Below are 24080 nucleotides of genomic sequence, written 5' to 3'. Positions count from 1 at the left end.
ACACAAACAACTAAATCTGTGCAGCTGCATATACTTATGCCATAGTATATTAGCTTTTGAACTTCAAGTACCAGTGGCCAGTAGTTGCATACTCAAATCCTTTAAGTAGCTTTACCAAATTTCCAAAGACATGACAGAATTCTCTAGGAAATGGTTTGGTTTTCTATCATGTGCTATGAGTTTTACAAGGGAAGGGGTTAAAACAAGCAGGACCTGAATACAGAGCCAGTAAAAACACAGAGGGTTGGTTTGCTATACTTCAAACTTATTTTTTTTCCCCCTACAGATGCAATCTTTGATCCAGGAGTAAAATCCACTGTTTGTCAGACATTATAAGTTATATCCCGACTGTCAATTATTAAAAAACCATCACCTATATAACATTACAAAAACTAAGCTGCCTTGGATAGGAGTCACTGGTCTGTTGATGGGAAACGGACTCCAGTCCCTTCCCTTAGTGAGTTGGACAGTAGCTTTGGTGCCCCACCCACAGAGGAGAAGGTTGGTGGGCAAACAGCAGCCACATGGCACCAGTGTGAACTGCTCTGTCCTGTGGCTGCCTTAGCCTTTCCGGTACAGGTTCCTGCTGGAGCAGAGTGGGTGGCTCCAGCTACTTGGGCTGTGCACAGCTCCATGACCTGACTGGGCAGTACTGGGGAACTTGGAGACCAGGACAAATTCTGGAGCCAAAAGCAGCCTGAGGGACCTGTGGGGCTGCCTCCAAAGGAATGGGGAAAATGCCTGCCGATGAGAGAAGGGGACTCCACCACGTGGTGAAGACAGGTGAGGGAAGCGTGGATGTCAGCAGCACCTACCCATGATCTTTGTGACAATGTCGGGAGGTTTGTGTTACTGGGTGAATTCTCTGTCCCCACAGAGCAGTGTTGTGCCAACAGCCTGTCCAATTCACAGCAGGGCAGACATGGGCATGGTGTCACAGGAGGGCTGCCTGGACATTTTGCACAATCCTGCTGGGGCACTATCAGTTAGATAAGCTGTGTATCTTATGATCAGGTCAGTATAACCTGGGCAAAGTCAGCACAGACTGCAACAGCATCAGGTGCCTCCAGGGAATAAGGAAAATTAGCAGCTTTTGTCTCACAATGGTAATAATTAAATATATTTTAACACTTTTAAGCACTCATTTCAAAAGGTAAGGTTTTCATGGCATTCAGCTGCTGAGAACAACAGCATTTGTGACAGTTTTGGCTCAGTGAATATATTCACCACCTTGTCCCCCACCCCCTCTCCCTCAAAGGGTTTGATTGGTTGATAAGAAGTTGATAACTCAACAACATTCACTGTGCCTGTTAATAATTCTTCTATAAAAGCCACAGATTTTCCCCTGCGGCCTTCAGTCACTTTTACCATGAAGGGACTCATCCTGACCCTGGCGCTCACCCTCGTGGGTAAGTTGAAGCTTTACCAGCACTGCCAAGCTGTGACAGTGTGATCCTGAGCGAACTGCATCTCCTCGGGGCTTTCCAGGGATATTTAGAGCTTCATTTGCTGACGCCCTTTTAGGGGTTTTGAGGGCTTCAGCCACAAACTATTAGATTTCTGTGCCTAAGCTCAGCAGTAGGAGAAAAGCCAAGCAAGCAGCAGCTAGTGAACTAGGCTTGGTGTCCTGAGAGTGTGGGGTGTACCTCATGAGCCCACTACTGGTTGTTTGCCAACCATTAGCACACTAACTAAATGAATAATATATGAAAAAAATCTACAGAGATGGGTTTGTTTTTCAAGCATACTTCTCTTTCCTCCCTCACAGGGGGCCAGAAGCAGGACCTCGGTAAGTGGCTCCCACTGCCAGCCAGCAGCTCCCATTCTGCCTTCCCCTACAGCCTTGCCTTGCCCACTGCTTGCACCTGTTTATTGGCAGTGACAGCCTCAGAGTTCTTTGTTGGGGTGATTCAAGTAACAACACAACAGTCATAGACAAGGAGGAGTTTCTGTTATTTTTTTTTTCCTAATAGAGCCTGCTTTTCATATGGGCAAGACCTATCTGTATGGCTACGAGGGTGTCATCATGCATGGGCTGCCTGACAGAGGCCTGGCGACGGCAGGGGTGAGGCTGACAGGCAAACTGGAGATCAGCCGCGTGTCTCAGATCGACCACCTTCTCCAGGTAAATTGCCATGGCTATGGGAACCCACCCACTCATCCTCATCATATAGTTACAGATGCTTGGTTCATACCTCCCGGCTGACAAAATAATTGACAAAAAGATGATGCCAGAGCTCACACATAAGCTTGGGGCCCTTCCCACTGCTGAGATACACCTGTAAGCCCAGTGTCAGTCCCAGTGGTTTTGCTCAGGCAGTGATGATTCTCCAGTTAGGGCAAAGCTGTGGACATGGGCACTGAGCTCTGCACCCTATATACCCAAGAAGTGACAGGGAGAGCCAAGGGCACCGCTGAGGGGTTTGCAGCTGTATCCAAAATATTTTGGATTACTGACAGGGACCCGCAGCGAGCACCACAACCTTCCTCACAGCCTGCTCCTATGCAGGAGGGAGCCAGAGCTCTGCTGCCATCAGTATCTGAGCCCCCTTGATTAAAGCTACCTTAGGTTCACCTCCATGCAAGAATGCGGCAGGCAGCTGCTGTAAAGAATGTCCTTAAGATAGTTTTAATAAGTCAACACTAAACTTGAATATGAAAATGAGCGTTCAAGCATGAAATATCCATGTTCTTCAACCTGGTCCATAGCCTGAGAAAAACTCAACACTGGAATTTAGATATCACATGAGAAAGACCCACCTGTCTCCTTTATATTCCTTTTAATATTCTTCACATAGACTTCAATTCAAATGTGAAGAATTCTGATGACAATGCCATTATGATATCAGATCTTGAAGTTCTGTCACTCATCAAAAAGATTAAACCAAACAGCTCAAAATACTGGCATGGCACAAAAGACCACAGAAAAAGGACTGAGAAGGCTCCACGTGGGGAGGAAACTATAAGAGGTGCCCTTAACACTTGCCCCTAGGAGTTTTCTCAGTCTTTAATCCTGGGCACATATTATAGAAACAGTGTAAAGGAATACCTACTGTCAAACTTTACATGGTGCTGCAATTGCAGGCTCTGTGTAAACTCACTAAAGTTGCTACAGCTTTAGCTATTGCAGACAACAATTTTGAGTAGGAATTAATTTGAGAAAAGGTGGTAAGACGCAAGACATCTTTGCAGCACTGATTATATATACCTAAAACAGAACAGAGCAGTAAACCAACATCTTTTCCCTCTGTGCAGGAACATGTACAAGGGTGGGAAGTGTGTGTGCATGTGTGTACGACTAGATATGTATGTGCATGCAGGCACACACTTCCCACTAGGTAGCAGTCAAGGACTTGTGTGGAAGCTTTACAGCTTGATAAGCTCAAAGGGGTGTTAGCTGCTTCCAAAGAATGTGTGAGCTCCTGTGGTCACCTCTGCTCCCCCATCAGCTGTGCCGTGGTTTTGGTGCTCTGGGGTGTGCTGGACCTGGAGCAGTAGCCAGAATAGTCCCTGTGTGTTTAGGCAGGCAATTGGGCAATAGGGGCTTGGCTGCCTTGCCTCTTATCATCTGTGGAAAAGGGGTGAGTATCTTGTCAGCATGGATTGCTGGCAGCTTGTGCTTCACTTGTCCAACAAGCTTCACCAGACTTGCTGAAGTTTGGAATCCTGCTCACACAGTCTTATTTTTCTTGCAGAAATCCTTCATGGAAATTTGCATTTTCAAGGACACTTCTTAGGCCCAGCATAGGAGTCTGGGGTGACAACTGTTTCCTGTGGCATTGTACAAGTAGCCTGTGCCTGGCCATGGATTGGAAGTTCCCAGTTTCCCTATTATTGCACTATTTCAAATGGATGGTTAACAGTATGATTGTTTTCCTATTTTTGTTCACAGATTCGAGAACCAAAGCTTGAGGAACACAATGGCTTTTGGCCCATGGATCCCTTCATTCCATCTTTGAGGCTCTCAGAAACCTTTGCTACATGCCTAAGCCAAGCCTTTAAGTTTGAATATACTGAAGGAAGGGTTGGAAGTATTTTTGCCCCTGAGGACTGTCCCATTCTGTGCACTAACTTAGTGAGAGGGATTCTGAACATGATGCAGATAACCATCAAAAAGTCACAAAATGTGTATGAACTACAGGAGGTTTGTTTTTTCCATTCTGATTTTACTTTTATTCTCATTTTATCATTACAGATTAAGTCACCTATACATACACCTCATAGACCCTTTTCTTAGACTTTCTTATTGTTGTTTCAAGTGGGAAGTTCATTGTGTTTAATCAATACTTGCAGGCTGGGATTGAAGGCATCTGCCAAACCAGATACCTTATCCAGGATGACAGCAAGAGTAACTGGGCCACCATTTCCAAAAGCAAGGACCTGATGAACTGCCAGGAGAAAGCAGTGAAAAACACGGGAATGGCATACATCCGCCCCTGCCCTACCTGTTCCCTGGTACGAGCAGCGTGGAGCCCTGAGCCACTGCTCAACAGTCACACATTGCACTAATGCTCATGGGGAGTTTGGCTAGTCTGTGCTATTAGCCCATTCCTATTTCTGAGTGGGTCTCTTTGCACTTCTAGAAAGTCAGAAACATTAAGGGCACAGTGATGTTCACTTACAAGATGAAGTACGATGACAGCGGGGTATCGTTGATGTCTGCTACGTCTGAGCAGGTGTACCAGATCTCTCCCTTCAATGAACCCAATGCGGCAGCAGTCATGGAGGCAAGGTAGGCACTGGACATGTCCTTAGGATATCATAGCAGAAGGAGCTGAGTAAAACATATTTACTGCTGATTTGTGAGACAAGAAAAATCTGCCCTGTGGCTGCAAAGGGCCAAAACACCATACAGCCCTTGGGATGCCCGGCCAGGTGCTCTGCTCTGCTTTTTGGGCTACCTGAAATATCTGCCCAACCTCTCAGAGACTTTGGGAAACTCTCACAGAAGCTCCTGCAGTAGCATGACTTTTCCAGATAATTCTGAGCAATGGATAAACAGAGAAGTGCACGATCCATTTGTGAGTGATGCAATGGTCCTGCCTGAGCACCCCTCAGTCTGCTCCAACTGTGTACAAGTCCTTCACACATAGAGTGCCATTACAGGCCACTGATGCATTTCCCTCTTTCCCTTGAAGACAAGAACTCTCTTTGGTCGGCGTTAGAAGGACTCCTATCAGTGCACCAAAAACTCAGCTGCAAAACCAAGGGAGCCTTCGTTATCATTTCTCAGGAGAACTCCTCCAGATGCCAATCCCTCTAATAAGGATTAAAAATCCAGATTTACAGGTATTAGAGGCTTACTTTCACACACTTTCATTATTTATAAGGCTAAGAGATCATCACATCATTATTTTAGACATGGATCTTTCCACTAGTCTGTTTTTCCCACAGTTAATAGAAACGCTGCGGCAATTAGTTCAGAATAATGAGAAAGGAGACACTAAAGAAGCTTCAGCCAAGTTCTTACAAATGGTCCAGCTTTTTCGTGTAGCAACCCTTGAACAAATTGAGTCTTTGTGGCTGCAGTTTGTCAACGAACTTTCCTACAGGTAACTATTGCCTTCAGCCAAGAATTCTGATCAGAGACATACTGGGCAATGGAGCTAATTAATCCTCCTCTCCCTGGCAGGCCCTGGTTCCTGAGCGCCATCTGTGCTGCTGGAGCTACTGACACGTTCAGATTCCTGAAGCAAAAAATTCATGACAAGAAGCTGAACACCTGGGAAGCAGCTGCGACTCTCCCTCTCGCCTTCCATTTCGTTACACCAAACAAGCAAACCCTGGAAGTTGCCTCAGTGAGTACAGAGCGTTCTTCCTTTTATTTCCCCTCTCACTCCTTTTTAAAGTTGAATTCATAGGATTATAAGAGAGAGAGAAATATGCAACGTATTTTATTCTAAATTTGTAAAATGCAAGGTATTAACAAAAATGGGGAATGTTTCAGAAAATGTTTCCAAACACTTGTTGCCAAAAGTTTTTTAATTATATTTGATGCTTAAACTCAGAGATTCTAAGAAAACTGATGTTGATTCTTTTTACCAAAAATAAAATAAAATACAAAGTCAGGAAAGTAATATCATGTAACCAATATCTGAAGTGTAAACATCATAACTGGGGCAAGTCTATTTATTTTCTTGTAGCTAAGTGTCTAGTATTTGATTTAGCTTCTGAAACCATTTAGAAAAAGCACTAATGAATTGTATCTACTTGACAAATGAAATTTTTGCTAAATACCAGCTCTAACTACTAGAAACAGTAAAAATGATACGTCTTTGTTCTGCAGACTTTTCTGACCTGTCCCCAAATCCAGAAAGTACTGGTGCATCAGATAATTGTTTACCTGGGATATGGTAGCATGGTAAACAAATACTGCGCTCAGACTTTACTATGCCCAAATCATCTTCTTCAGGTAGGTGACTCTCATTTCTTATTCATAAAAGGTGAAGAAATTTTAAAAATGCCTCTAATTTAGCTCTCACAATGCTGGCAGTTAGGTGACTGACAGTTTGCATGCCTCACTTAGCTGTGATTGCCTGCAAAATTTCAAAGAGAGAATGAAACACCGACCTGGTGCCTTTGAAAGACCAGGTCTTAGCAGTTCAGAATTTCAAACGTAACTGTAGAAGCCTAGGAGAAAACGGATCCTGTAAACAGTCTGAAACTGTTTAGGTATGACAAAGTGAGGATTAAAGCAAAATAAGTATGATTCTACCTTTACATTAGGTAGAGTATACTAAAAGATGTACTCAAAAGGCAGTAAAGGGTGAACATAAGCAAAGCTCTGGATATGTCATAGGTTAGGGCTTTCAAAGAGGCCCTGTCACATAATTGTATATCACCATCAGAAATATTCAGGACATTGTCCTTGGACTATGCAGCTCTGGCTCCTTGCTCAGGAGGACCACAGCATTAAGACGGCCTGCTAGTTTTTGACGTGTTTAAATCTTCCGAGAGGGTGAAATAAAGCCAAGCCACTAGAAGGGTAATTTCTCTTCTCAGAACAGCAAAACTGTTTAAGTAAACTTGTTATTACTTTAGGAAGTGAAAAATATACAAGTGCAATTTGGCAGGGCTGGCAGAGGTGCTTCAGGAAACGGCTGAATGTGGCAGTAGCTCAGCACTGCCTTTGAACTTGCAACAGACTCTCTGCTGCAGGCATCCACCTGGGACTACCTCCTACACTCAGGCACAATTCAAAATCGATTGCAACCCTGTTTAAGGAGAAAACCAAGTTTATTTGTGTGGTCCATGTTTGGCATTCTGATTGTGATGGTGGGATTTTTCCTGGGAGCAATACAGCTTTATTTTGGGGTTTGTGGCAGTAGCTGCTTTGCTTGCTATGGCAGTGCACATTATGCACTATTACAAGATCATTACCTGGTAAGATTAACACACTCTGCTCTTTTCAGCCACTTCATGACCTTGCTACTGAAGCCACCAGCAAAGCTAATGCCAAAGACATGTCCTTGGCCCTGAAAGCCATTGGCAATGCAGGAGAGCCAGCCAGTATCAAACGCATCCTGAAGTTTTTGCCAACATTTTCTTCAGCTGCAGTTTCGTTGCCGAGCAGAATCCATGCTGATGCCGTGTTGGCCTTGAGAAAAATTGCCAGAAAAGACCCCGCAAAAGTAACTGAAATTATTATTTAAACAAATGTCTTAAAGGGTATGGATTGGGTTTGCTTAGTGATTCAGGAATAATAAAACCATCAAGTAATATTAGCACCTCTGGGCAGGTTTCTCAGTTAATGGTCTTCTTCTTGCCCACAGTGCAAATTCCTAACATCACCCCATTCTTGCTGATATTCTGGGAAAGAATTTGCTTTAGTTACTGCAGCACTGGGCCCATTCCTAATGGCTGTTTCTGCCGGCCCTGTTCACTGTGCATCCAGTGATATCTTCATTTTCAGTGACAGATCCCATGCTCAAGTCTCTCTTTAGGGTTCTGTTTTCCATTCACTGCAGAGCACATATGCACTGTTTAGGAAACACTGCTCGCTGGGCAGTTATGAGCTACTCACAGGTTGTATCTTCTTCTAGGTAAGGGAGATCACCCTCCAGGTCTTCATGGACAATACGCTTGCTCCTAATGTTCGAATGGTGGCTTGTGTTGTCCTTTTTGAAACTAAGCCTGCTCTTCCAACGGTAGCAGCTATGGCCAACTCTCTGCTGACAGAGCCAAGCCTGCAAGTAACCAGTTTCACATATTCACACATGAAGGCTTTGGCAGCAGGCAGGATCCCACAGCTCTTTAAACTGTAAGTAGAGGAAGAAGTACATTTTTAGCAGCAAATGATGATGTTTTTCTTGCAGTTTTCTAAGTATTTGTCACAGCCAACTCTCTTCACATGATTTGAACTCTATTACTCAGATCTTCTGCTTGCAACATTGCCATTAAACTCCTGAGCCCCAGACTTGACAGGCTGAGCTATCGTTACAGCAAGGTCATTCACGTTGGTGATTATTCCTGTGAGTATCGGGTGCCCTGTGCACTCCTTCTGCTTACATAGCCAAGTGCCTATATTGTGTGCTGTGATTTTCATCCAACGTCCAGTCATGGGCTGTGAGTTTAGTGCATAAGGCCATCCTAACATGAAAAATTCCCTGAGAGTGTTTCACAACTCTTTGATATCTGCTGGCAAAAGTGGTGCCTGCATATGCATTTAGGCATCCCTCCTCAGTCCCTGGAGTTGTGTTGACTTTTCCCTAGAGTAAAGTTCTCCTCTTAAGGTTGAAAATGTGAGGACCTGTGGGACTGAATTCTGACAGAACCCCTTGTAATCTACTACAACATGTACCTGAGGTGGTTGTACCAGACACATCGGAGACTTTAACAAAAATCCCTGCTGCTTTTTATCCCTGTGATAGCTGAATATCAGGCTGGTGCCATTTGGAGGTTATATCTAATGAACAGTCCCAGCACCATGTTTCCATCTGATATAATCACAAAAGTAAGAGGATATTACGCAAATACTGCAACAGATATTATCGAGGTAAGTATTGCGTTAAAAGAGCCAGCTTTAGACTGTGATGTAGTGTTTAAATCCATCACTGGCTGTGAGGGTGGATGTGGAAGAGAAAATTTAGATAATGATTATGATTTTACGTACACATCTTTTTTTATTTGGGTGTCTTGACACACATATTCATCAATGAACAAATCCAGCATAGACATGAAAATCTAGGAGTAGAGGAAAGCTTATGCAGCAGAACATTTATCTGCCCACCTAAAGTCACATGGGATCTAGGGTATTTTGCATAAGTACAGGGAAATAGCAGTTGAAATTAAATTTCAGCCAGCAGTGCAGCCAGGGCAGCACAAAGCTCCATGCAACAGCATTCAGACATTTACTCAGCTTCTTGGGCAAGCTTTGTAACCTGGGCTGAGCTCCATGCTGCCCTAAAATTATCCCCTCTGACTAATTCAAAGCTGGCTTGCTCAGCACGTCCTCAGCATCTGCAGCCATAGCCTGCAGTCATCTCCCAGGTGGACATGGCCCTATAACGCAATGGCTTCGCGCAGCATGTCTTTAGCATAGCCTCAGTGAGTGTAATACTAGGTATAATGGTTTTCTTGAACTCTCTTATACTTGGGCAGTGACACCTGACTCTGTGCTTACAGATGGCTCTCCGGTCACAAAGCCTAGCCAAGCTCATCAGGAAGCAGAATATTCCCTTTGCTGAGTATGATGCATACAAGACACTGAAGAAGCTTGGTAAAACGGTATGTCTTTGCACACTCTTCTGATCTGTTTGCAATAGTTGACTCCTGCCAGCACCAGGGTTGCATCACCCACCCACCCACCAAGCCAACCCTTTGATGTTTCAGTATGAAAGGAGTTAGTCATCCTGTTCGGTCACGGGAATATGCACTTACATTGTACTTTCGCTGTCAATAGACACCACCTTTTCACTCAACATGTGTCAGCTCTTAATGTACAGTACAAAAGATGATGAAGATGCTGGGAGCCAGAATGTGTTAAAGTGTATGTTAAACACACTAAGTGGTTGCTCTTCTCTTTTAAAATTATTATTGAAGATGACGTTTCTTCGTGAGTCCTTGGGTGTCACCTACTACTTATAGCAGCAGAAATTACCAAGCCTTCCCTCATCCTTACATGGAGAAACTCACTCTGAAATCAGTTATGCAACAAAAGGTTTACTTTGATTCAGACTTGCAAGGTGTCTCTTAGTCTTCTGGCTAAGGAACCATGTTTTGCCTCCTTTGGATGGGATCAACTCTTTGCTGACACATTATTATAAGTGAAATTTTCTTCTTCCCTTTCTCCCCTTCTCTCTGTAACATCACAGTTCCTGGGATGGAAAGAACTGCCTCCTGAAGACCCTCTGGTGTCTGCTTATATCAAAGTATTGGGCCAAGAGATCGCCTTTGTTGATATTGACAAAGATGCCATTCAACAGATCATGATGGTACTGAGAAGGGTGTTGTCTTCTTTGTCTGCATTGCCAAATAATTTCCCTTCCATGCCTCGTCTTACCTACTTACCTAAACTACACTGGATTTTTTTCTGTTTTCAGCATCTAACTGGATCATCAGACTGGCAGCCAGTGGTAAAAAAAGTTGTGGAAGAGATCCAGAGAGGCATTTCAGGACGATGGACCCTGCCAGCAATGGTGGGCGAGCTGCGGCACATTGTCCCCACAGTGGTCGGTGTGCCACTGGAGCTCGGGTTGTGCGGGGCCACAGTGGCCCACACTGCGGCCGATGGTGAGCTTGGGACATCAGACAGAGCAGTTTCCCCACAATAACTGTGGGTCTAATCCCTCTGCTGAAATTAAATCCCTCTATAATCTTGAAAAATACCCTTGTAATATGGAAACATTAATGATCAGCTACTTCCAAAGGGTTTGAGAAGTAACTAGCGTATTTCACCTGAGACATCTTTGTGTAACTATGGTTTGGATTAGTAACCTTTAAATAATCCTGTAAAGCATTTCAAAACGTAAAAGCACTGCCAATGTGTTAACTACTACACCTATTGAAAACATTGTATCTCCAGCACTTGTTGTTTCTGGTGCACCATCACCTGGAGTAGTGTGAGCAGTTTCCAGCACCACAATATAAAAAAGACATTACGCTATTAGAAAGCGTCCAAAGGAGGGTCACGAGGACGGTGAAGAAAAAGGTTTCTCACCCAGAGGGTTGTCGGGCACTGAACAGGCTCCCCAGAGAAGTGGTCACAGCCCCAAGCCTGTCTGAGTTCAAGAAGCATTTGGGCAAAGCTCTCAGGCACATGGTGTGATTTTTGGGGTGTCCTGTGCAGGGCCAGGAGTTGGATTTGATCCTGATAGGTCCCTTCCAACTCAACATATTCTATGATTTTATGATTCTCTGTTCATATATTTCCTGTCTGTCTTTTGCAGTGGATATACAGATGTCACCACCATTATCTGACAATTTTAGACCTACACAGTTGTTGGAAACCAAGATGTATCTTCATGGCGACATCAGACCAAAGTAAAAATTACATATATTTTCACATACACACACGAGTATTTATATTTATATTTGAAGTACATATGTGATCCCATGTTATTATAGAGGGGTCCTATTTATACCAGATTTGGGACAGCTATGCTAGTCCAGAACAGTTAAGCTGTGGGAAAGCAACACAACCCTCTGATGCTTTACAACCCTGCAAACATAGCAGTGTGCATTGTATCCCACAGGATACTGTGCTGTTCTGTCATTGCTAAAAATGCTCACCTTTTCACCTGTTCAGTGACTAAAGCTACTAAGCTGTGAAAATATATTTGCTTACATATGAGCAGTTTTCTACAATTTCAGCATAGGATTGTATCACCCCCTGGCACAAGCCAGAAGGATTTCAGGGGAAAAAGGTAAATTCTTCTGGATCTGCAAAAGCAACAGTACTAATAGTGATAATAGTAATAATGATAATAATAATAGTGATGATAATAAAAAAATAGGCACAATTTCAAGCTACAAGATTCTGGCATTAGCTTGTCTTCAAGCAACATATCAGTGACAATGCAGTCAGAGGGTCCATGTTAGCTTATTCAGATAAATCCTTTCACCTATTCCAGTGACACTTCAGCTTTTTTCTTATCCTGTTGCGATAAATCTCTTCATCCATCAGTACTGGCTATTACAACAAACAGAACAGCATGAAAATGTAATTTTGCATTTCAAAGTTAAAGATGTGCATATTAATCTGTAATTATGCCTGGTTTTATTCCCACTCTTCCAGGGCATATTTTCATATGATTGCAATGATGGGGATTAATACTCAGTACTTTCAGAGTGGTCTGGAATTTCATGTAGAGTTCAGTGCCAACACTACAATGAAATTTGATGCCAGGATAAATATGAAAGAAAAAAATTTGAAGATTGAAACCCTTCCTTGTCGTCAGGAGGCTGAGCTCGCAGCTGTGAGGTACAGAAGAGCTCGCTGCATTTGATTTGCTCTGTATTATTGATTGTAAGCTCCCTGTTACAAAATCACAAGCATACAACTCCTCATTAAGGTTTGCCATACCTTGGCAGCCACATAAAGCTTGGTACTGTCTTTCTTGCACCAGCAAAGACGGGTAAGCAAAGTCAGAAGGTGTTACTTATGGGCCATTTATCCACAGGAGTGAAGTTTATGCTATTTCAAGGAACCTGCAGGAAGGAGATTCTGAAAAAAAATCCCAGCTTCTCCCGAAAGGAGAAGTACCAAGAATCTCTGACCAACCATTTCAGTCACGAGAAAGATCTTCCAGACCTGGTAGCTGGAAGGTAAGGAGGCCTCTCACCATCTGTACTGCAGACAGGCAGAGAACAGGCAGCTCCTCGGAAGGACTGGGCACACCTAACACAGGAGCTGGCTAACCAGATCACAGACACAGGAATGGTGAAATTCAGCAGGGGACTGACATTTCCCAAATCAAGTCTAAGACCCAATGGGTTCAAGACGTGATCATTCGCAGTCCGCTCACTCTCCTCATTGCACGCAGACAGGGGGCTTTGACAGCATATATTCCTCTTTCTTTACAGTCATGTGGAGGGTGTGTGAAATTCACATCCTTTGTACAATATCCCTTTTTTTCCCTGAGTCAGAGCAATATGAAAAATATGATTCTTGGGAAGGATATAGATTTTTTCTTCCCAAATCCTGAGATAATACCTACAGTGGATTGCAGAAGCACATTCTCTCGTGCTCTTCAGCTTCTGAGGCTGGCATGGGAAGGCTACACTGGCTTGTAACAGGAAGGCTAGAAGCCTGAAACAGGTAGAGACAGCCCCTCCAAAGAGCCCTGCAGATTCTCATTGGGAAGTGTGTTTGTGAAACACTGCTGGGAAAAAGGTAGGCAGGAGAGCTGTCCTCTTCCACGGAGCATTTTGCAGGAAACCTTACTGCTTCCAGTGCTTGGACCTCTAATTTTATGCAGTCCTTCTGTACTTAAGCAGAACTGTCATTATTCTCTTCATGAACTGGAGGAAAGATTTTAAGAGCTGGGACAAATTTTTTTTTGGTGGAAAATAACTTTATCTGTCATATTTTTGTTTAATGCAGCAAAGCAGTATTCCTAGTGTGATATCAAAAGGAGACCAGCAAGGTTCAGAAGAGGCACATCGCCACAGTGTAGGAAGATTTTACACACACACGTTCTGTAGAAAATTTGAAAGTTTGGGATGTTCTACTTGCCTCAGCCTGAAGTCACAAAATTCTGCTTTCTTAAGAAATACCTATCTGCACAAATTGATTGGAGAACTTGAAGCCAAAATAACTCTGAAGCCAGGTATAGTCACAACAAGATTTTCTGTCAGTCTTGGTGAACGATGCTGAAGCACTGCAACCCTGAAATGTAAATGTTTTGACTTTAGTTCATACAGATGTTGATATTGACAAAATAGAGCTGGAGATTCAAGCAGGATCCAAAGCAGCTTCAAAAATAATTGATGTAGCAAGCTCAGGGTCGAAGGAAGAGGAAAAGATATCTCCATATGAGGACATTAAAGCTAAACTGAAGAAGATTCTGGGCATTGAAAATGTGTTCACGGTAAGAGGCTTTGAGCATCAGAGAAGGAAACATTTCCTATAAATGAAGCCAAGGGTTTCCACTGTGGAAAAAATGGCCCAGGAAAGCAAGGATTTGGGCTGGGAGAAATGGGTGTAGGTGAGCTTTGGTACAGCTTCTGCAGTGTGTGGGGACAGGAAGCTCTATTTCCTTGAAAGCCTATGATGAGTAACTTATCTGACAGCCAGAGAAATGTTACAAAACAAGCTATAAATTCATAATGCTTTCAACTGTTTTTGGAGGCTGCAAATAAAACACGTCGCCGCACAAAACGGATTAACAGAGATTACAAGACTGCAGATACAGGCCTCTGGGCAGAGATCAGTGCACCCCACCTCTCCAGTTCATCCTCTTCTCCTGCTGCTTCCTCTGCTGATGGTGAGGAGCCTGGAAATGATCACAAGAAAGACAAAATAAGGCAATCTGGGAAGAAGCATAGCAGCAAGAGCAGCAGCAAGAGCAGCTGTGGTAGGAGAAGTGGCAGCAGCAGTGTCAGCTCTGCTAGCAGTAAAGTATGCAGCAGCAGCCAAGAAGACCACTCTGGGGACAGGCACTGCAGTGGGGACAGTGAATATTCCAAACAACAGGTAATTCACCCTGGCTGGAAATTATTATACTTCTTGTAGTGATTGTTTTTGTAAATCAGGAATTTGTGTTCATAGAACATGAACCAAAGAAAGAGGAACTCTGGTTCTTTGAAGCACTTAAGTGTAAAATATTTTTAAAATTTAATTTTGTTTTGCTTTTTTCCATGCTCAATACTGAATTTTTAATGAATTTATCAAAAGCTAGCTCTTTGTTTTCTCTTAGATCTTCTTACATACTATTTTCACAGGTAAGCCTCCCTGTTTACCAGTTTCGGTTTAAACCAGCAGATGAACAGGTACATTTATTGCATATAGGGGGAGCAGGGTCTACAGCTTTGCTGCAATTATACCCTACTTCTCTGAGAATAAAAATATGATAAATTGATGCTGCAACAACTTCCAGTGGTAGGTAACCTGTTTCAAGGTGATTCTCTGCTTTTGCAGGACCAAGGAAGGGAAATCCTGAACAGCAGCATCAGCTCTTCCTCTTCTTCAGCAGCTAGTGATGAAGGCATCTCTAGAGCCATGTCTCAGGTAGCACCTTAATCTGCAACAAATCAAAACAACTACCTTGCATTTCCAGTTATTATTATAACAGAACAAGAAAAATATGGTGATTTAGCATATTAGGTATATAGAAAGAAACTAAATGCTTCTTGTTTCATAAAGGTGAGCACATTGGATAGTCACTGAATGTTTTTTAATATTCACTCCAGAATACATTTTTAAATGAAACTGCAATGTATTGCTGCATATGTTGAAATTTGTATTACTCAGTAAATAATTTACTTAACAATGAGAACACTTCAGAAGTGCTGACGGACTTGATCAGAAACTGGTTTCAGGTATATTTTTCTTGTATATCTTTCTGTAAAAGTTCAGGAGATGACTCTGCCACTTTTTTATTTATTACGTCTTCATTGCAGAATCCTTCTGTTCATGTTAGCAGGACTATAAAAGGCCTTTGAAAAGACCTTGACTTTGCATCAAGGCTCCAACTCTGAGAGCAATCCAGGTGTTTATTTGGGAATGCATGCATGGTACATAGTTAACAGTGCCTAGTCCCTCTGTAAGAAGTAATGGAATCTGGAACAGATTTCAACAAAGAAAAATTTCACAGATTTCAGACAATGACTTACATGCCTATAAAACAATAAGCCTTTCTTTGCTGAGGCATCCCTTCTGCACAAGCAGCTCCCAGTTGTTAGTGGAAGTAGCTTGTGGAATAAAAGGCAACCAGATCTACCTTCTCCCCAACTCATTTCCCTGCAGCTTAAATTCCCCTCCCTCGACCATCTTTTCACCATATACTACTTCTCTGAACTGTTTCTCAGCCATCGCCTTGTTCTTTTCCCATTTCCTCCTAAGCCTTCTCCAGCTCACCTAATCCTTTTGTGTGTCTCTGTCACTCCAACTGGCAGCTCAGGGAGGACCTGCTGCCTCACGGTAAATTCCACCTGCAGCTCCCCCAAGGCTAGGTGAGGGTTCTGTCCCCAGCACTCGGGTAGGACACTCATAGCTGGAGCAGGTGCTACTGCTGGGCACAAGGGTTCAACGTTGAACAGGGCCCTGTGCTGTTCCTTCTGCAAGTAGCACACTTTGCACTGCACTGAACAGATCCCTCTGACAATAAAAGTTATCATGGTTTTTAACAGGTGGTTAAACTAATTTTATCAAAAAGTCTATTAGCTAAACCACGGGTTGGTAAGAGAGCAGTGCTCAGCTGGGGAACATTGGTTCTTTATACAGTACCATACTTCTTTTTCTTACACCAAATTACTTTAGAAAAAAAAATTCTCAAACTGTATTACTTACATAGGTCATGACACCTCTCCCTCAAAAGACTGTGGCAAAACTACATATGAACTAAATAGACTGAGCAATGATCTATGATGCTGTCCTATACTTCACATAAAAAGGCTTTTTGAATGAAACATTTCCTTAGCAAATACTCTTTAACTGTGGTTTTAATATAGTAATACTAATACTTTGTCTTCGGCCTCTATTTCCTCTACTGACTGAAGCCTAAATTCCTGGGAGACAGCAAGCCACCGATACTGGCCGCAGTCCTTCGTGCCATCCACAGAAATGAGCAGCCAACAGGATTACAGGTTGTCCTGTACACTGATACACAATCCCAGAGATCAAGAATACAGGTGTTTGTTTCAAGCATTACAGGACCAAGCAGATGGAAACTCTGTGCTGATGCTTCAGTAATAAATTACCGAAAAGTATCAGTAAGTTTAAAATAATGATCAGCTCAAATGTAAAAGAAATTTAATGATCTTACTATGTTTTATGCAAAAATATGTATATTCCCCTCTACTAGGGTTCTCTTAAATGGGGTAAAGATTGCCAAGACTACCAGATTGCTGCTCAGATTGCAACAGGGCAATTTGCTGCTTATCCAGCTATGCAGATGAAGCTGGAGTGGCTAACAGTACCTTCAATAGTCCAAACAACTGCAAGATGGTGAGATTTTACTTCAGTTTTTGAAAAATTCACATGTCAATACTCCATATAATTACAGCTTCAGTTCTGCAATTTTCAAGCTGGAAAAATTCCCCTTAATCAGTAGGATAGTAAAAAATCAGATTACGTATGTCTGATTTTTCTGTGTATTCATTCCCCCAAAGCAGAGTGCATTTTAGTTTGCATGAAAACCACTTGAGATGATGAGATTCACCTAATCTATTGTAGACTTCTAATTTAAAGCGACTGAATTAGGAGATTGGTCTCCTGATGTTTCCTGATTGATGGAGGCTTAGAGCAGAAGCCTGACCTCGGTTCTCTGAAGGGGTCAGCTTCTTATTGAGTGTACAGGGAGAGTAATTTCCTGGCCTCTGGCTTCTGAAGCAGGTGATACAAATATTTCCTATAAGGCTTATGCACACTAAACAGCAAATATTGCATGATACTTACTGTAAGAAAACTGTACATTTTCAGTACATGTGTCTCCATATACATATAGTATTTGTCGTATTCATGAATTCTTTGTATTCATTCATGTGTTTGCTTGCAATAACATATAGATCCACACTGAAGCTTAATTTTTTTCATAGTACTTAAAGTTACCACTGCAGGACTGATATATTAATATTAAATACTAATTTAATATTTTTAGCATGTTAGTATTTTAGTTTTTACATAATTGGTGCCTATTTTTAACTCTGAATGTGTTTAAAACAAGTTTGCCATCCTTTGATTCTTATTTATTATCCAGTCTCTTGAGATCTTATTCACCCATTAACAAATAAATTTTCCTGCCCCTCCTTTCATACACAACATCATGAATCACCAAACCCTGACACAAAACACGTCCAACACAGAATACATATTGCTTTATGGGGGTATCTTAATGTGAACAAATAATAACTACTTTTTTCAAAATTCAAATTCAGATTATTGTTTTAATTATTTACTTCCTTTTTTTTTTCAGGTTCTACTCATTTCTTCCAGGAGCTGCATATGTGCTTGGGTATTCCCTAAGGCAACAGCTTGGTCCCTCTCACCAGGCAACCTTGGTTATGGCTTTGACATCTCCAAGAACCTTTGATGTTGTTTTTAAGCTGCCAGAGGTAACTATTTTCCACTCTCTTTTATCCTGGAGCCATCAGTACTTATGAAATGGATGGTTAATAGATTTTTTTAACCTGTTGATTTTTTTAAAAAAATTATTGAACTATTAAGAAGCTGCCACCACAACACATTATATTCACGCAATTGGTTTTGCTATGAAAATACCTTGCAACACATTTGTCTTTCTCATGTAGCATGCAAACATATGAAATAAGAAACAGGTTACAAAAACAACCATCATGATTGACAGCACACTAACAATAACATTAAAAAGACCACTCCTCTCCAAACCTTCAGAAAGATGGTAGGTTTTGCTGTGTCCTGGAAAGATAGTAAAACCAGGCTGTAGAGAAGCTTGATGGCCAAATAACAGTGCTTGATGCATAGGCAAAGATGTATTACCAAATACATCTGGTAAGATGCACTTACCTGAGTGCATCTCAGGTAAGCCAACTGTTCAGATTGCGAGAAAATGAGGTTTACAGCTACCAAAAAGCTGCAAATTGGTGACTATCCAAATTCATTTATAGCACTGCATTTCTACAGGTTGTAGATGTGTTACACTGTAGAACTGTGTCATGTGGTTGATAGAGGACTTGATTTCTTTTTCTGACCTAAATCCAGATGTTAGCTGAAATTTCAGTCAGCACAGTCCTCTTGGAACATTAGAGGAAAATGCTATCTCATCTCTACACTGTATTTTGGATTTGCATTCATGTTTGTTTTCTGACTGATTTTCAGCTCACGATTTACGACAGAGCAATCACGCTTCCCCTGCCATTCCCTTCACGTCCAGGTACATCAGTTTCAACACTATCATCCTCTGACTGGAATACCTTCTCCCAAGCAACACTTTCAATCATTGAAAGTTTTAAAGGTCAGCAAGCAATTATCTGCACATGCATGGCTTTGCAGAGTTTGTAAACGTGATTTGTACTTTTGATGTAACTTGAAATTATTTTACATTCACTTAAAAAATTATTTGGACGTCAGATAGAAATAAAGCATCCGTATGAAAATCAGTGAGGCTGCAAATATGTAAAGAAAAGGAGACTTATATTAGGAAGATTAGACATTCAGTTCCATGCCAAATAGTGATTCCAAATACATCCATTCACAAATGCATCTGTTTCAGTTTCACTGCAGAGATTGTTCATGAAGGAAAAACATTACAACTTTTGTGAGAGGGACATTTAAGTGATCTCTGATTTGGGGGGCTCTGTTTGATTAGCACTGTTATGTAGAAGCTAAACCAGCTTCAAAATTATACCCATTAATTTCAAATCCTGTGCTTTGATTATGAAGGGATTATTGTTTGATTAATGCTGCATTAAGAGCTAATCACATTATATTTAGGGTAAATTTTAAAAAGAAAAGTTTTATGTAATTCTGTAATAAATACTCACATCTTGCTTGGAATCAGTGGGGCAATATCATACCATTGCATACTGAATGGTGTCCGTGTTCACAGCAGGTAGGTTGGAACTAGATAATCTTTTAAGGTCCCTTCCAGCACAAGCCATTCTATGATTCTATGATATTTATTTGGAAAACACCAAAACTAATCTCTATCAATTAAAATTAAAATAATTTCTAATCTGGTAGGATAAGAGCTGTTAGGATTTTCAACAAAATACCATGATAGTGAAAAAGCGAAAGTGTAGTGTGGTATTTTTGCCTCCCCTCCTTCTAACTATTTCTAATCCTGGTTATGACTCAATAAAGGTATCAGCACTATAGTGAACTTTCTCTAATGTTAATGATATCTGGGTTGTTATCAACCTTTGAGAAATTCTTTTGACTACAATGAAGTTAGAAAAGCCAAACGAGTTGCACCAGCTGTGAGCATCGTTTATCTCACACAGTGATTGAGTCATGAGTGTATTGTGCTGCTGCTTGGGGATGAGCAAAGTTTTACTTTTGTATTACTACAAATCTAATAGTTCATCTTACAGAATCAATTCACTTTTGTGTGGGAATGGGTAGAACCAAAAAATGGTCTTTTTTTAATTAATTCATAATAAATTTAAAATAGAATACCTGCTTTATATAAATCATAGAAGGCTTAATTTTTTCTGGATTTTTTTCAGCTCACTGTTCAGTTTTCCAAAATACGATCACAACCTTCAATGGTGTTGAATTTAACTATTCAATGCCCGCAAATTGCTACCACATCTTGGTGCAGGACTGTAGTCCAGAGCTAAAATTCCTGGTGATGATGAAAAGACTTGAAGAGTCTGCTGACCTTACAGCAATAAATGTCAGACTCGCCAGCCAGTAAGTAATTGCAAACTTAATAAAACACAGATGTCAAGTTGGATGTGCTACAAACATGAAGATCAAATTGGTAGGGCAGATTGGCGCTAGCACAAGACTCATGCAAAAATTACTGACTTCAATGCAAAGGTATCTAGCAGTGTCAACTGGGATTTGGGACTCTGTCTTTTAAAAGTGCTTCTGAAACATATCTGAGGTTCACAGTAACCTACAATCTTTACTGCCCCGAATTCTTCATTAATTTGTTAGAATTTATCCATCTCATTTCAGTTCTTAGTGATTAAGTAGACACATAAACTATAAATCCAAAAGGGACTATAGCAGTCATTTAGTCTGGCCTTTTACTCTAAGCTAATAATTAGAGCAAATTAAAACCCATACTCATTTCAGCAGAGTTGTTGAGAAGTGGACATAACTAAAAAGGCTATTACTTATCCCAGATTAGAGGCACTCTCTTAGGTCATCCCTTGGTTGGTGCATAATGTTCTAATCTGTTTGAAATTACTTTAAAACACACTTTGTTTCATTCTTGAGCAAGCACCTCTAAATTGTATGGGATTATGCATACCAAAATCATTGTAGGGAGTGTTCTTCAAAGTGCATAAATAGACTTTGATCTGGAAGATTTCATTACAAGTTATTATTAATTTCTGAAAATTGTGTGCCTAATTGTGCCATAATGTTAGAGAAACAAATTAGTATTCCCTGTATCTGTTTTGTGGAAGAACACGAGGGTGCTTGTTTTAGAGACTGTATCTTTTGTGATAAAGACATTCCTGGACCATTCAGTCATTGAAGTATTCCTGATCTTTTCACACAACTGTTTGCTGGATGAGCTTGTGACGTGCTTGAGCTTCATATTTGTTCATTAGAGCAAACACTGCTCTGAAGAAAATACAATACACAGACTATTCAGGCTGCAAGTGAACCCCCCCTAGGGAATCCAACCTTCCTTTGAAATGTAAAGCACCTTCAATTTATGTGAATGTAATAGCAATTACTGTTCCAAAGCAAAGGTCCTGCATCCTGATGTCTTCCTGCCTGAACTCTGGTCTCAAGCAGACACAGAGATGAGTAAAGCCAGGGAAAGGTGTACCATGAGCACTCTTACTGGCATGCTTTCCTGGGTGCTCTCAATCTTCTTCCTAAAAGGTAACAGGTTATTCATGCCATAATGATGTGAGCATACTGCAGTGTTGTTTCTACCAGAATGGGAAACTGTGAGCTGAGTCGGGCAAAGGAGAAGCATTTGTTTACACTAATTTCCTTTATTTGAAGTGAGGTTGACATGTATGTTTCCAATGGAATCCAGCTGAAGATTAATGGTGTCCAAACCCCAAGAGATGTTCCATACACATCTAATTCTGGTAAGAGATTCATCTTTATGTTTTCTTTAATCTTTTCTGGTCTTTTGAATAAGAAGAGGATGGGATCCTACAAGCACCTGTCAAGATACAGATCGTATTAATTTGAGAAGCAATTAGATGGATTTAACATACCTTCATGCAAGCTTTCATATGGGATGGTAAGAAAAATGAGCAAAGAAAGAGATGCTGATCCTGTGCATCTTTGCACAAACCAAAAAATGCAGGCCTGTGGGATGTTTTGCTGATCCCAGAGACGCCCAGAACAAGCACCTAGGTGTCCCTTGACACAGCCACCCTTGTCAATGGGCTTCAGCTTTTTCCAGGGCAGAGAGCAGTAGTCTTTCTCATTCCCCCCATCTATTTCAAGATACATCAGAGCCTGCATTATGTCCCCAGGAAATTAACAAAAGGTTCGAGTTGGGTCCTGAAAGAGTAACTTCGTTTTAGAAGGAATCTTACTTTCCTTTTTTGTTGCAGATGCAAGCATACTAATCAGCAGTGAAGAGGACGGACTGGCACTAAAAGCCCCAGATTATGGCATAGAAAAACTATATTATGATGGCCATAGACTTAAGGTAATTTTAAAAATTATTTTCAGTGGTGATTTTACTTTTAGGAGAAAAACCTTTATGTGCACTTTATTCCACAAAGATTCAGGTTGCTTTCTGGATGGCTGGAAAAACCTGCGGCATTTGTGGAAAATATGATGCTGAAAAGGAAAGAGAATATCAGATGCCCAGTGGATATTTAGCAAAGGATGCAGTGAGTTTTGGTCAGTCTTGGATCATCTCAGAAGACCCGTGTGCTGGAGGTACTGAGTCTAACATATGTTAATGTCATTGTCTTCAATTAATTAAGTTGTCCCATGAATAGGTGGTTTATATTAATTGTAGCACAATTATTTTTTCTATTTCTGTGATTAGTGGCCCCAGACTAAAAAAAAAGCAAAAAACCCTCTTTTTCCTGAGTTTAGTAGTTCACTGCAAGTTCTGGTTTTGTTTTATTTTTCTATCAACACCTTATGTACTGTGTAGTTACTTCAAGTTTGTGTGTTCACCTTAAAACTCCCTAAGATGCTAACTTAGTATGGAAAAGTAGGTAGTTTGACTGTTGACAGTGCAGAAGTAGATATATGGATGTCTAGGAGCCACTACAGCCCTAAAATGAAGTGCTGTCATAGTTTGGGTAAAGCTGAGCATCAATTGACCAAGGTTTCCAAATGTATCTTTTTGGATTTGGACATCTGTTTCCCATCTTGATCCCATCTGTAGCAAGCCTCTATCATTGCAGCTGTGCCCCATGAACCCCATTTTCTCACAGCCTAAGCCTTTGACAGAAGATTGACTTCAGTCAGATTAGTTTCATGTAGCTTGTGTCACTTTATTCATCCACTGGCCTTAGTTGTTGCTAATTCTACAAATTAAGTGCACAGAGTTATTTATCTAAACTCTGTAGGTGCTTTATGAGAACTCATGTTTTGTAGCTTGTAAGCTGCAGCACAAATTTGTCAAAATTGAGAAGCCAGTTGGATTTGAGAAGACGGCAGCAAAATGCTTCTCTGTGGAGCCAGTCCTTCGATGTGTGGAAGGCTGTTCAGCAACCGGGACTGTTCCCATCTCCGTGGGTTTCCACTGCGTACCAGCCGGTGAGTCTACTGTGAGCAACACAGCCATAATGTGCGACCGTGAGTCTGTAAAAAGCTGTGAGGTTCACCGCACTAACACAGGAGTACCTCGATGTGTAACCAACCCCCCGGGCTGACTTCTTCTTCCTCCTTTCTCGTTTACAGACTCTGCTCCCAGCCTGGAAAGGCAGATTAGGCCAGGCCAGAAATCCGAGGACCTGGTGAGCTCGGTGCCTGCTCACACGGCGTGTTCCTGCCAGCACCAGCCGTGCCCGGCCTGAGCCCCCGCACGGACGCGCTCCTCGGGGGGGTCGTGTTGGCCCGGCCGCCCGCGGGCACGGCTAGCTCGGGCGGCCGGGGGTCGGCCCCGTCCCCTGCGGGACATCGCTCTGCTCCGGTTCTTCTCGAGATCTTGAAAACAACCCTGGACACGGTTCGCCGGGTGTGACCTTTCAATAAACAGCTGCTCTGTAAACACGCTCCCCCGAGCTCTTTTCTCCCCACCCAAACAGCTCGCTGGGGGCGGGCCGGGCCTGCCCCCGGACACGGCACCGGCACCGCCCGGGGCTCCTCCCGCCCTCCCCCGGCGACGCGGCGG

General features: G+C 41.9%; 1 protein-coding gene across 1 annotated transcript; it reads left to right on the top strand.

Moving 5' to 3' along the window:
• Positions 1-1366: 1366 nt before the first annotated feature.
• LOC114064927 (vitellogenin-2-like) lies at positions 1367-23965 on the top strand. Its single transcript, XM_027898397.1, has 35 exons — positions 1367-1409; positions 1769-1789; positions 1974-2125; positions 3893-4144; positions 4294-4455; positions 4584-4732; positions 5139-5289; positions 5395-5552; positions 5633-5798; positions 6287-6412; positions 7413-7631; positions 8043-8260; positions 8374-8471; positions 8871-8995; positions 9625-9726; positions 10314-10433; positions 10542-10731; positions 11388-11481; positions 12236-12421; positions 12621-12765; positions 13544-13769; positions 13855-14030; positions 14291-14635; positions 14884-14931; positions 15080-15169; positions 16660-16872; positions 16965-17107; positions 18075-18213; positions 18956-19091; positions 20305-20491; positions 21770-21858; positions 22336-22433; positions 22510-22669; positions 23342-23503; positions 23648-23965. Exons 1-35 carry the CDS (start codon positions 1370-1372, stop codon positions 23761-23763), a joined length of 5202 nt encoding a protein of 1733 aa, XP_027754198.1. The 5' UTR covers positions 1367-1369; the 3' UTR covers positions 23764-23965.
• The last annotated feature ends 115 nt before the right edge of the window (positions 23966-24080 follow it).

This window comes from Empidonax traillii, unplaced genomic scaffold (assembly GCF_003031625.1).
Source record: "Empidonax traillii isolate 1590-97213 ecotype Southwest subspecies unplaced genomic scaffold, ASM303162v1 scaffold594:size396842, whole genome shotgun sequence".
Classification (NCBI taxonomy): Eukaryota; Metazoa; Chordata; class Aves; order Passeriformes; family Tyrannidae; genus Empidonax; species Empidonax traillii.
The sequence above is the reverse complement of the archived record's forward strand: the minus strand, read 5'-3'. Positions and strand labels throughout refer to the sequence as shown.

Bases quoted from the DNA above. Each gene is read 5' to 3' on its own strand.
- LOC114064927 (XM_027898397.1), top strand. From the start codon at position 1,370: ATGAAGGGACTCATCCTGACCCTGGCGCTCACCCTCGTGG. The intron at 14,636-14,883 runs GTAATTCACCCT...CTATTTTCACAG, and splicing joins GTGAATATTCCAAACAACAG to GTAAGCCTCCCTGTTTACCA. The intron at 23,504-23,647 runs GTGAGTCTACTG...TCTCGTTTACAG, and splicing joins TTTCCACTGCGTACCAGCCG to ACTCTGCTCCCAGCCTGGAA.